General features: G+C 47.1%; 1 protein-coding gene across 2 annotated transcripts in view; it reads right to left on the bottom strand.

The window, feature by feature from the left end:
* DOCK1 (dedicator of cytokinesis 1) overlaps window positions 1–12,186 on the bottom strand; it is a 312,805-nt gene extending 300,619 nt beyond the window's left edge. For both annotated transcript variants that reach the window (XM_030486111.1, XM_030486112.1), the window contains exon 1: window positions 11,969–12,186. In XM_030486111.1, the coding sequence (XP_030341971.1) occupies window positions 11,969–12,101 (133 nt within the window). In that variant the 5' untranslated portion in view covers window positions 12,102–12,186. The remainder of the gene's footprint in view (window positions 1–11,968) is intronic.
* Window positions 12,187–13,217: the final 1,031 nt, after the last annotated feature.

The raw sequence follows: 13,217 nt of genomic DNA, 5'->3' as shown, positions 1-13,217 counted from the left end.
CATCACATGCCTCGTGCTGCATCCAGAGCAGCAGCAGAGTTGGCTTCAGCAGCTGGTCTGAACAAAGAGTCCCTGTCCGCCCGCTCCAGGCTGCAGGGAGCTGGGATCTCATCATCAGCCCTGCCACTAGTGATGGGGTTTCCTCATTGCGCTGTCCGAGGGAGCTCATACCCATACGGACTCCGTGTTTCCCACCTAAGGGGAATCCTTTGAGCCAACACTCATTTTTATGTTCATTCTAGAAGAAATAAGGAGAAGGAAAGGTAACTGATATGGTATTACTGTGCTTCAATGACCCAGCATCACATTTTACTCTCTTCATAAACAGAATCTTAGAATGGTTTGTGTTGGAAAGGACCATAAAGCTCATCCAGCTCCAACCCCCTGCCACGGGCAGGGACACCTTCCACTAGAGCAGGTTGCTCCAAGCCCCTGTGTCCAACTTGGCCTTGAACACTGCCAGGGATGGGGCAGCCACAGCTTCTCTGGGAAAAGTCTGTGCCAGCGCCTCAGCACCCTCACAGGGAAGAGCTTCTGCCTAAGAGCTCATCTCAGTCTCCCTTCTGTCAGGTTAAAGCCATTCCCCCTTAGTCTTACCATAAGGGGGTGAAGCACAATTCCCATAATCAGCATTTTAGAGACACACCAAGACCTTACAGCAGGGAATTCTGTATCAGCCAGCACTGAAAAAATTCCCTTGTCCATTGGCCCCTTATCTTGTCCTGGAGCTCTTTGAGCCAGTAATGCTTAGCAGTAAAGCAATCCAATCTCATGTAACTGCAGATGTCCCTATTACCCAGATAAACGTCTAATGCTTTATTTCTTTAATCCTTTTAGACTCTTAATAACAGTGCAACACTCAAGAACAAAACCAATAAAGTGCAATATAATAAATACCAAAAGATTATTTGGCTCTACATCAAAAGTCTTGGGTTGCCATTTTGCCCCGTTTGACTCATACATGATGGAAACTACTGTCTGAGAAATACCTCTGAGCCACAAAAATATCTGTTCTCATCTCCAGCCACTTCACTTGGGAGCAAGAACAACAGTTTTCTCACCATAAGAGTTCAATAACTGAAAACTCTGGGAAAGGGATCTTTACCCATTGCTTCAACCCCTCCCAGTGCTTTGTCATATGTCACTAAACTCATTTTAGATAGAAGCCAATGCCAGCTGCTGTGTTTGTAAGCAAATCCCAGTCTTATCGGAATTCCAAGTTGCTCTTCTGCACACTGCTGCCTAACACATGGGAAGTCCACAGGAGAAAGGTTGTCAATGCCAAACAATCAGTGAGCAGCACCAGAAGAGACACCAAAAAAGCACAGAACAGACCTGATCAAGGTCACAGAGATAGCTGTCAACAGCTATACAGGTACTGCTGAGAGGCTGTGAAAGGGAAGGCAGTTAGAGACTGCCAGGCCAAAGACATACCTTCTAGAGGAATTCTGAATCGAAATGGCAGCCTAAATACCTACAGAACCAAGCTAAAAGCAGCCACAAACTGCTTTTTCATTTTTAAACCAACTTAGCAAAAACACCATCAGCAAAACCACTATTGTAGCTGCACCACTTACCCTTCACACTGGAAGAAAAACCAAAAACAAAACCACAACACAGGACACACCAACCTCAGATGGGAGGAGGAAAAAAAAAGAGTCTCTCAAGTCCACCCCACTGAAGAGTCTTGGTCAAAGCAGCATCAGGAAGCAATGGATTGATGGAAACAACCAACACCTCCCAGTCACGATAAGTAAATATAACAGGCAAGAGTCAGACAGCACAGCAGCAGGAGGTGGATGAAGCTCTGTATCTACTGGATGTCCTCTACTAGAGAAGTGATTCAGCCTCCTCATACCGTGAACAAGTGATGAGAGTTTGCATTTCATCACTGCAGTGCTTACAGATTCCATCTGCCCCAGTTATAAGTCGCCAAAGATAAACACTATTTCCCACCAATATGAAGGGTGAAGCAGGGGTAGCCGGGTGAGTAGGAAGGAATTCCAGCAGGGACAACGGGTGATGCCTGCAGAAAACTGGTGGGCATTCATATCAGGTTGCCCAGAGAAGCTGTGGCTGCCCCATCCCTGGCAGTGTTCAAGGCCAGGTTGGACACAGGGGCTTGGAGCAACCTGCTCTAGTGGAAGGTGTCCCTGCCCCTGGCAGGGGGTTGGAACTGGATGAGCTTTAAGCTCCCTTCCAACCCAAACCATTCTATGGTCGTATGACAAAATATAAGAAATGAAGAGCCTTGAAAACATTAAAAATTAAACATAACATGACACATGAACAAACATTAAAAGGAAAATAATCAGATACCAAAAAAGCTTTCATGTCAAAATCACTGACAGTTTTGTATCATAAGCACATTTTACTCAGAAGATACAAAGCAATATACATCGGTACACACAAAGCCTGCGGCCAGCAAAGCATCCAGCAGCCAAGGCCAGACATGATGAACATCACCATTACCTCACAGAGCATTCTATAGGCTTCAATGTAAGCATTATTTTCTATATATTAAACAGAGTCATAGAATGGTTTGTGTTGGAAAGGACCTTAAAGCTCATCCAGCTCCAACCCCCTGCCACAGGCAGGGACACCTTCCACTAGAGCAGGTTGCTCCAAGCCCCTGTGTCCAACCTGGCCTTGAACACTGCCAGGGATGGGGCAGCCACAGCTTCTCTGGGCACCCTGTGCCAGCGCCTCAGCACCCTCACAAGGAAGAGCTTCTGCCTAAGAGCTCATCTCAGTCTCCCCTCTGGCAGGTTAAAGCCATTCCCCTTGGCCTGTCCCTACAGGCCCTTGTCCAAAGCCCCTCTCCAGGTTTCCTGGAGCCCCTTTAGGCACTGGAGCTGCTCTAAGGTCTCCCCTTCAGGAGCCTTCTCTTCTCCAGGCTGCCCCAGCCCAGCTCTCTCAGCCTGGCTCCAGAGCAGAGCTGCTCCAGCCCTCGCAGCAGCTCTGTGACCTCCCCTGGACTCACTCCAACAGCTCCACATCCCTCTTGTGCTGGGAGCCCCAAGTCAAACAAGATCTGATGAACAAACCATTAGCTCTTTCCATTACTTAAAAAACAGTAAGTAAAAACCCCACTTCTTGCCATTTTGATGTTAGTTTTTATTCACTCATATTTTGGGAGAATATCCTTACATTTAGTCAAGAGAAAGCCTAAAGGTTCCCACAGACCCTTATCTCTAACTTTCCTGCCCCAAGTGATCTGTTAATCATCTCTCCACTTAGTCACTCAGCTGCAGTGCAACCCCTCCTTTGGAGGACAATATTTACCGGCCATTCCAAGCCACTGCCTTGACAATCCGCAGCCACTCCAGGGTCACAATTTGCTCACTGGAGTCATCTGCACAGCAGATTTTTTGAAGCAAACGTCCTTTCAAATTGTTCACCAGCTGCGTCAGGACTTGGAATCTCAAATCATCATCAACAACTTCCATCTGGCTCAGTATTGGGATGTTTCCTGCTGCAGAGTCCACTACAGGGATACTTCTTACATTCATTTCACCTCATTCCTGATACACGGCCTTTGCTACAGATACTACCGCACACACATGACATTGAAGCAGAAGCAACTCCTCAATAGAAGCACCAACCACATTCACTGAACCATTCCCTGCTGCCAATATTTTTTCCTGCAGACCAGCTGGCTGGATTAGGAGGATGTTAAAGCATCAGCTGGGAAGCAGGCTGGAGACACAGCTTTCCATGATCCTGTATCCCTGCCCCTTCCAACAAGTCCCTTTAGCCTTATGCAGGGACCACAGGCACCAGGATTTGCCATCTTATTCCTTCTGAATTATTTTATTCCATGTATGGAAAATAGGAAAGCCCTCCTCTACTAACACAACACAGCTGAAGGTCCTTGTGCATTTGGTTTGGGTACATTCCGGCATCATCAGCTCCTTGTTTGGCATCAGTTACTCCTCCTGGGACCCACAGGCTATTGAGCTCTGTTCCCTAAACATGTGTTATTTTATTCCATTCAACTTCAAACTGAGTGATGTCAGTACTTCCGTGCTTTGTTTCGAGGAGGAGAAGGCAGAGCAAACACAAACACCCAGGGCTAGAACTCCAAAAGGTATCTGGATGCTGGAAGGAGCTCTCGGGCACATCACAGTTCATGTGCTCTCACAAATCCAGCCTGCACTACCAGATGAACACAGTCAAAGCTGCTCAGGAGCTGTGTCTCCAGGAAGCACTGCCAGCACTCAGGAACTCGCCACCGCAAGCCAAGAGGTTCCTTCACGAGGAAGACACTTCTCCATGATGGCACCAAATTGCTCTCCACACACGGGACTCCTCAGGGAATGCTGCTTTACTACAGTGAGCTTCCAAAACCCCTGCACCAAGCTCCCACTGTGAGCTGTTCAGGCAGGTTTTCAGGCTCAATATTAAGTTCTGTAGTAGAAATGTTTAAGTAACACAGCTACTACAACAATAGAGATACACTCAACAGAGTGCCTTAGGAAACCAGGAGTCTACAAGCATTTATATGGATTATGTACACTTTTACTCCCATTTGTGTTCATAAATTACACTGCAAATCCCCTATTACTCACTCACTGAGATTTAAATGGACAGAGGGGAGATTGAGATGAGCTCTGAGGCAGAAGCTCTTCCCTGTGAGGGTGCTGAGGCGCTGGCACAGGGTGCCCAGAGAAGCTGTGGCTGCCCCATCCCTGGCAGTGTTCAAGGCCAGGTTGGACACAGGGGCTTGGAGCAACCTGCTCTAGTGGAAGGTGTCCCTGCCTGTGGCAGGGGGTTGGAACTGGATGAGCTTTAAGCTCCCTTCAACCCAAACCAGGCTGGGATTCTGTGTTTGGTTTACTACAACAGTTTCTTTTTCCTGCAAGTGAGCTGAGAGGAGTGACTCTCAGCAAAATTAGGGTATTTGTATGATTTTCTCATGTCTTAGAAAAAGACATTTTACTACTCTAACACCCTTCAGTAAAATCAGCCACCACAAACCTCCAAAAACAAGTTATAAAAAGGTTTGTGCTAAAACAACGTAAACAGTTCTCTAAATAAAGCAGCTGTGCTAAGAAACAGTATTCAAAAAACCAAATTTCAAGTATCATGGCCAATAGCTACTTCAGTTATTCATCCATCTGTTTTGTTACATATATGGATACATGATTACACATAACAGTTCTCAACGTAATTATTTCAGTTTAGTGACAAAGCTACATGGAGCAGAAAAATATTCCCAGAGATATTTCATATTTTGCTGATGAAACTGAAATCCAGCAACTGCTGCTGCTTGTGTTACAAGCTTTTACATCAGAAACCACATTTAATGCACAAATTACATAAACATGGAGAGATTAATCCTATAAATATACAAATGTTTTCACAACAGCAGCCTGAAAATGCAGAAAAAGTTTCAGAATTTCAAGAATTCTCTCTTTTTGAACATTTCTTTTGGTTTAGATTTCAATTCACCCCCAAACTAGAAAAGTATTCCAGTAACTCCTTAAGGAATTCATGAAAGCATTATTGAGAAAACAATTATTGTCAGAATAGCCTTGGGATCTACCACAGGCCAGAAAATAGAATTTAAAGTGTTTGTAAGTTCACAAAAACCAAAAAAGCTGCATTTTCAGTGGTCCATCTCCCAAAGATGGACCACAAAGAGCAGCCCATGTATTTCACAGGATGGTTTGGGCTGGAAGGGACCTGAAGATCATCCAGTTCTAACCCCTTGCCATGGGCAGGGACATCTCACACCAGACTATGTCACCCAAGGCTCTGTCCAACCTGGCCTTGAACACTGCCAGGGATGGGGCATTTACCACTTCTCCGGGCACCCTGTGCCAGCGCCTCAGAACCCTCACAGGGAAGAACTTCTTCCTTATATCGAACCTGAACTTCCCCTGTTCCAGGTTGAACCCACCACCCCTTGTCCTGTTGCTACAGTCCTTGGTGAAGCGTCCCTCTCCAGCATCCTTGTAGCCCCCTTCAGACACTGGAAGCTGCTCTGAGGTCTCCACGCAGCTTCTCTTCTCCAGGCTGAACAGCCCCAACTTTCTCAGCCTGTCTTCATATGGGAGGTGCTCCAGCCCCTGATCATCCTCGTGGCCTCCTCTGGGCTTGCTCCAGCAGCTCCATGTCCTTCTTATGTTTGGGACACCAGAACTGCACACACTGCTGCAAGTGGGGTCTCACAAGAGCAGCGTAGAGGGGCAGTGATTAGCTGCCACGCCATGTTTAGTGAGAATTCCAGACTTGCACCCAGTAGGAGAGGTAAGACTGACATCGTTAACACAGTAAATACTTTGGATTAGCACTAGTTCCCCATTTGTGCTTCGATTCATTGATGTTAGTCAGCTTCCAGCCATTTATCTCCACTTGAACCCACCTACAGGTATTTAACGAGATTTATTGGATTTCAGTCCTGGAGGACTACTAAAGGACCAGACAAAGCGTATCCTCCATGTGCTCTACAGCCAACACTGGACAAACTCCAGAAGCACAAACATTTCAAAGAAAACTTATTGCAATCCTTATGCCTGTAGTTGCCAACTGACAAAGGCTTCCTGGAGACTAAGCTGCATCCAAGTTTACTTTCCTCTTCCATAAAAAACTCTGCCTATACAGAAAAGAAAAGGCATTTATGATACAAAGAAAGCTATGCAAAGTGTGGTACATCATCCGAAATTAGAGTCCTATCAGTGCACCTAAATCAAGTATTTACAGCAATAAGAAACAAAGAGGAAAACTACAAAACCCACCATGGTATTTGAAATTCCAGAATGGTTTTTCCCCCCGAATTAAAACCAAACCAAAAACTTCAAATCAGGACATTGTCCCACTGTCACTTCCAAACCTGTGAACAATGTAAAGGGTAAATCCTTGTCTTGTGAAAATTCTCCCTCCCCTTTTGTTTTCTAGGATTAAGAGTGGAAGTTGAGAGCGGCAGCTTGGAGAGTGCCAGTTATTATTCCATGATAATTAACAGCTGAAAAATCCCTGAACAGACCGAGAACTTAGTCTGCAGAGTGAAATAACTGCTCTGTATCACACTCACATGCAGCCAGCTGCCTGCAGGAAGTCAGTATGTGTTCTACGAGGGAAAAAACAGTATTTCTGGTAAATCCCTACAGGAATCATTTCTTGGAACAATCCCCATTTGTATTGTTGTTACTGACCTGGATGAAAACAAACAGGAGTACACACTTCTACTTATCTGTTATCTTTATCCCTCTCCAATCTCTTGCTTGCAACAAGTGTTCATTGAGAGAGAGCAATAGCGGCTGCTGAGTAAACTGAGAGTAATCAAGCACATGCCTACAGTCAAATTAAGGTCATTTGTTTCAGAAGTACAATTCATGTACCAGGCCCTTCCCTTTGCTTTCTGTGATGCCAGGCATGGGGAGCACAGAAATACCTCCCTGTAGCAAGCAGGGAATTAAAACATAGCACAAGATATCACAAAATAAAACAGTAGTGTACGCTGTCTCTAGGAGACTGAACCTGCACATGCTTTACTAAAATGGTACTATGCTAATGCATCAGCAAATACTGCATGGGCATTTTTACTCCATTTTGGGATGCATCAGAGCGCAGTCCTGTCAGCAACAGTACAAAGGGAAAAGTCATAGAACCACAGTCTGGTTTGTGTTGGAAGGGACCTTAAAGCTCATCCAGTTCCAAGCCCCTGCCATGGGCAGGGACACCTTCCACTAGAGCAGGTTGCTCCAAGCCCCTGTGTCCAACCTGGCCTTGAACACTGCCAGGGATGGGGCAGCCACAGCTTCTCTGGGCACCCTGTGCCAGCGCCTCAGCACCCTCCCAGGGAAGAGCTTCTGCCTCAGAGCTCATCTCAGTCTCCCCTCTGGCAGGTTAAAGCCATTCCCCTTGGCCTGTCCCTACAGGCCCTTGTCCAAAGCCCCTCTCCAGGTTTCTTGTAGCCCCTTTAGGCACTGGAGCTGCTCTAAGGTCTCCCCTTCAGGAGCCTTCTCTTCTCCAGGCTGCCCCAGCCCAGCTCTCTCAGCCTGGCTCCAGAGCAGAGCTGCTCCAGCCCTCGCAGCAGCTCCGGGGCCTCCTCTGGCCTCGCTCCAGCAGCTCCACATCCCTCTTGTGTTGTTGCCCCAGAGCTGGACTCGGTACTCAAAGTGGGGTCTCACAAGATATGCCACAGAACTGCAACAACTCTAAACATACAGCTACAGAAGTACAGACCAAGTTTAAAATGCTGGCGCCCTTGACGCACTGTCTTTGACCTAATACAGGCCATTAGGAAACACCTACCCAGGCATCACGCACTGTTTTGAAGTAATAACACTCAACACATCATCCTGTGTAGATACCCAGCCCTATCTTCATCAAGGCTTTGCATTTATGAAGCTGTTCAAAGCCAGGAACACCTTGCCTGCAAGGCAGAGCTCACACCTTCTCACCGATCATAGTAAAGGCACAACTATCCATGTTTTCCAGTGACTCAGTAGGAGTAGCAGAGGAAAGTAGAGTCAGCATCCCGAAAATTAACAGGATCTTAGAGAGTACAAGCCCTGTAGCCAGGAAGTTCTTCTACGTCGGACCACGTAGTGACAACATGGCACTATTTTTCTATTTCACTATTTAGTTAAAAAAAGAAAGAAGAAAAAAGCAATTAAACTATCACAGTAGTGCTCTAATTACTCCTGATCTGTGCATGCTTTTGAACACAAAGGCATTTTAAAGATGATACCTGTATTAAGGATAGTAGCATCAGTTCTACTTCTTACTGCAGTTCTAATCCCAAAGGAAAAGGGTTAAGTAACAGCAGAAGTCAAGAGGATTTGGAAGCTGCTAGAGCCACTTTATGCTGTCTCAGAAGCACTATTCAGGCTCCCAGACTTCCTAAAGCAGCTCATTACATCTCCTCTCCACCAGCATAAGGAGGAACACCAGAATTACCATTTTCACACCCCACTAAAAGCAGGAAACTGAGACTGAGCAGCCACAGATGTGGCTCCAGCAGATATAAGCAGCTTCTGAAAGCCTCTGATGTCCCTCCTGAGGAAGCCACGCATCCACGTGGCCACCTCAACATGACCACACACCTCCCCACTGCCACGGGGCAAGAGACAAAATACAGAAGGAGAAGGATACGCAGCATCAGGATGGAGAAAAGCTGCTTTCATTAAGCCTATTGTTTTCCTGTTTCAGATGGTTCTCCATATGTTAATCTAATAGCTGCATTATCCCTTTATATCCGCACCCATTCCTCATCCAACCGCCCCGCATGCCGAGCCATGAATGCTCTCAGGAAGTGGAGCTGAGTCACGCTCACAACTGCCTGCTGAGATAATGCCTGTGCACTACGCAGCAGCACTGCTCCATTTGAGGCAGTTTAGTTTACACATGTGCTGGACATCCAGGATCATCTACAAACCGCGCTGTGCAAAGAGAAGCAGTGTTTCCTAACCCACCTGTATCCTACCACAGCTTCGGTATAGGTATGTTGCAAGATTCTGTTCCAACTGCATCACAGTCAGCCAATCTTTGGGACTTGAGGTGTTAAGAAAGCTTTGCTGTGCACAGGAACATGCCAGTCAAGAGGAGGGAAAAGAACTGCGTATACGTATTGGGGAGTTGGAACTAGATGAGCTTTAAGGTCCCTTCTAACCCAAACTACACAAGGATGCATATACACATGTGTATCATATATATATGTACATTATATATACACATCTTACTCATATACACACATTTCTGAGCTCCCATGACTGGGACATAAGTAATATAACCCACCACAATAGATACCTTCCTGTTATTTCTGCCGTAGTGAAGCATTCACACCAAGTATATTGCATGGATATATCACTAAGATGGCAGTGCAATTAATCCTGTTCAGAAACAGGCGGATGTTTCTGTTTCATTGTCAGACAACACTCATCCAAAATCAGTCTCCATCACTAAGATCATCACTGACCATGGCAAATAATAAAGAATCAAAATGTTAGCGTGTTCAGCTTAGCAGAAGCGTCTCCATTTGTGTTTGGGACTATCCAACCGCTGCATCAATTCCCCGCAACCTCAAAGTTTCACAAGCAGCAATAAATAAACCATCAGAAGACTCACCATATCCAGAAGAGCCCTTTTCTAACAACGCAAGGATGTATAAAGCACATGTAACCAAACTAAATATTCATCTTCCTCCGGAGGAAACCCAGCAACACCAAAAAAGAAGCCAAAACCCTTCCAAACCAGCATCTAGCAGAGTAGCACGGGCCAGTGAACCACAACGTGCAATTAGTTCTAAATCTGATTTTACCTCTATGCAACACTTCATTTGAATTTGAACTCTCACACCCCTGTCGTTCCGCAGAGAAATACCCTAATTTTGCCGAGTATCACCCCTCATCTAACTATCAATGAAAAACAAACCTATTATAAAACCACGACAAACTTCTCTCCAGAGCAGCGGACACCACAAAAGAACATCAACTGAGCACATAACCTTGTGATTTTTGAAACTCTGAAACCATGTTTTTCCTTAAATTACATTTAAGACTTGTTCTCCTACTGCATAGGGAAGTTCGCACACTAGATATCCAAATACACTTGAAGTGTATTCTTAAATATGCAGTTTATTCCACACTTCACTTATTCTCTCACTCTTTTAAATCCACTTCCAGGACATCAATTCCTGGAAAGCTAGGTCTAGGCAATCGCCTCTGCCACAGTCGCAGATACAAAGTTCCTGCAGAAGAGGAACTTGCTTTCTAGTGTTACTTGTTTGTAAACAGAGTATACTACCTGATGGTTTAGTCATTCTAGTCTTCCAAAAATACCTGACCTATCCCACACTATGAAGCAGGGATTTGGAAAACTTAACAAGTGACAGCCATCCACAGCACTTCTGCTGCCGTGTGTATCTGTCCTGCATCCTCAACACTCACGTTACTCACAGGTCTCACACAGTGTGAGCAGACAGCCAGGAATTCCCAGTAACTTAAAAGTCATGCTCTTGTTTTCTAGGAATGTACACACAATCCAAAATTAATTCCTAAAATTCACTTGGCCTCTACTTAGACCCAGAAACTCCTTCTTCCTGCTCATGTTGTTTATACAAAGCTTAGCTGTGGGTATATACGAAAAGTTGTTCTTCACAATCAGAGTCCAAGGAATGTGTTGGACATTAAATGTGTATTTCCAAGTTGAACAGTCAGATTTATTATTTCCTTCCCCAAGACACACACTCTCACTCAGGCCAATAAAGTTTTCTTCTCCACAACCCCTAAAAACAAAGCTTTTGAGCAAAACGAAACATCTCCACAACCAAGACGGGCCCTCTCAGCACAACACTGCCCAAAGCCAGCCGAGTTCGGTTCCGTTTAATTACAGCTAATGAGAGCAGAGATGTTTTAACTACTAGCAGAGAACAATCCCCCTCTGTTTGAAAGGGACGGAAGAAGCAGAGAACGAAATGGATCCCCGGACAGCAGCGCGCAGGGAAAACCCTTCATCTGTATGAAAATCACACTCCCTGCGAAAGCCAGAGCCTTTTCCCTTGGGAGAGACGGGGGATGAGGGAGCAACAGGCAACACCAGCGCTGGAAGCGGGTTCTGTTCAGCTGCCATCACGAAGTGGGGGGGGGGGGGGGGGGGGGGGAAGAAACCAATGTAGGAATAACTCAGAGCCCTCTTCCAACCAGACAAAGTAGCGGTGGGGAAGAAAATAGAAATAAACAGCAGAAAAAGGCAACTTTTTTAGCGCTCCAGCGGAGGTTTACAGACAACTTCCAAACTTTCCCCGGCCGAAATCCGCGGATGGGGGCTGCAGCCACCGGAGCCACCCCGGGGGTAACCGGCCGCCCCGCTCCCCATCGCGGCCGCTGCTGCCCGGGGAGCGCGGCCCCGGCCCGGCGCAGCCAGCAGCAGTAAGGGGAAGGAGGGAAGGAGAGAAGCCCGCGTCGGCCCGGGGATCCCGCGGCGCAACAGGCGGGCGCGGCGCCGGGACGGTCCTCACCTACTCCGTACTTCTCCTCCCGCTTGGTGGGGACCCAGCGGGTCATGGCGCTGGGGGATGCGAGAGCCCCGCTCCTACGCCGCCATTTTCCAACCGCGGGACGGGAAAAGTTTCTCCCGACGGCGGAGATCATGTGGTGCGGGCGGAGCCAGCGGCCTGGCGCCCCGGCCGGCCCCGGGGAGGCGGAGGGGAGAGCGGGCTGCCCGCCCCGGCCGGCCGGCCGCGGGTGCTGAAGGGGGCGCCGGGCGGCACGCGAGGGGAACGGGCTGGAGACCCCCTCCAAAGGGGCCTCCCCGGTGAAAGAACGCGGCCAAATCCCTCCTAGTTTCTACACAAAGGAGAGCAAAGTGGGGTGGTGCCTCTTTAGCACTCACCCTAATTGTGTAATTGCATGCCAGGTACACCTGGCCTTGCTCTGCTGGAAAGTGGCTTCACCTGCGCAAAATCGGCTTGATATAAAGCCGGCATGGCTTTCCTCAAAGCCATAATACCAGGTAGCTTAATTGGAAGGCTCTAATCTTCTTTAGAACACATGTTCTGGAGAAATCATCGGTTTCTCATCAGCTGAGAGAGTTGGGTTGGGTCAGCCTGGAGAAGAGAAGGCTCCTGAAGGGGAGACCTTAGAGCAGCTCCAGTGCCTAAAGGGGCTCCAGGAAACCTGGAGAGGGGCTTTGGACAATGGGCCTGTAGGGACAGGCCAAGGGGAATGGCTTTAACCTGCCAGAGGGGAGATTGAGATGAGCTCTGAGGCAGAAGCTCTTCCCTGTGAGGGTGCTGAGGCGCTGGCACAGACTTTTCCCAGAGAAGCTGTGGCTGCCCCATCCCTGGCAGTGTTCAAGGCCAGGTTGGACACAGGGGCTTGGAGCAACCTGCTCTAGTGGAAGGTGTCCCTGCCCGTGGCAGGGGTTGGAGCTGGATGAGCTGTAAGGTCCTTACCAACGGAAACCATTCCAGGATTCTGTGATTCATGGGATTTAGCTTCTGCTCTGATCCCTGTAAACATCTGGCACTCCAGGATTTCTGGCTGCTTCCTTTCCAGAGATGCATGGCTAAACCAAGGTACTGCTAATGCTTAAGAGTAGCAGGCTGTCTGTGTTTGGGTATTTCCATGCTGATGAGCACACATTTCCAAATAAATCCTTCCTGGTCCATAAAGATTAGAAACCTTCTGATTGCTAAGCATAAATCAAAAACTTGGTCCAAACTTAACATCCCTTGGTTAATTTAGATGTGGAATATGTGATTACAA

This window comes from Strigops habroptila, chromosome 5 (genome assembly GCF_004027225.2).
Source record: "Strigops habroptila isolate Jane chromosome 5, bStrHab1.2.pri, whole genome shotgun sequence".
In the NCBI taxonomy this organism is placed as follows: domain Eukaryota; kingdom Metazoa; phylum Chordata; class Aves; order Psittaciformes; family Psittacidae; genus Strigops; species Strigops habroptila.
Note: the sequence above shows the minus strand (reverse complement) of the source record. Positions and strands in the feature narration are given on the sequence as shown.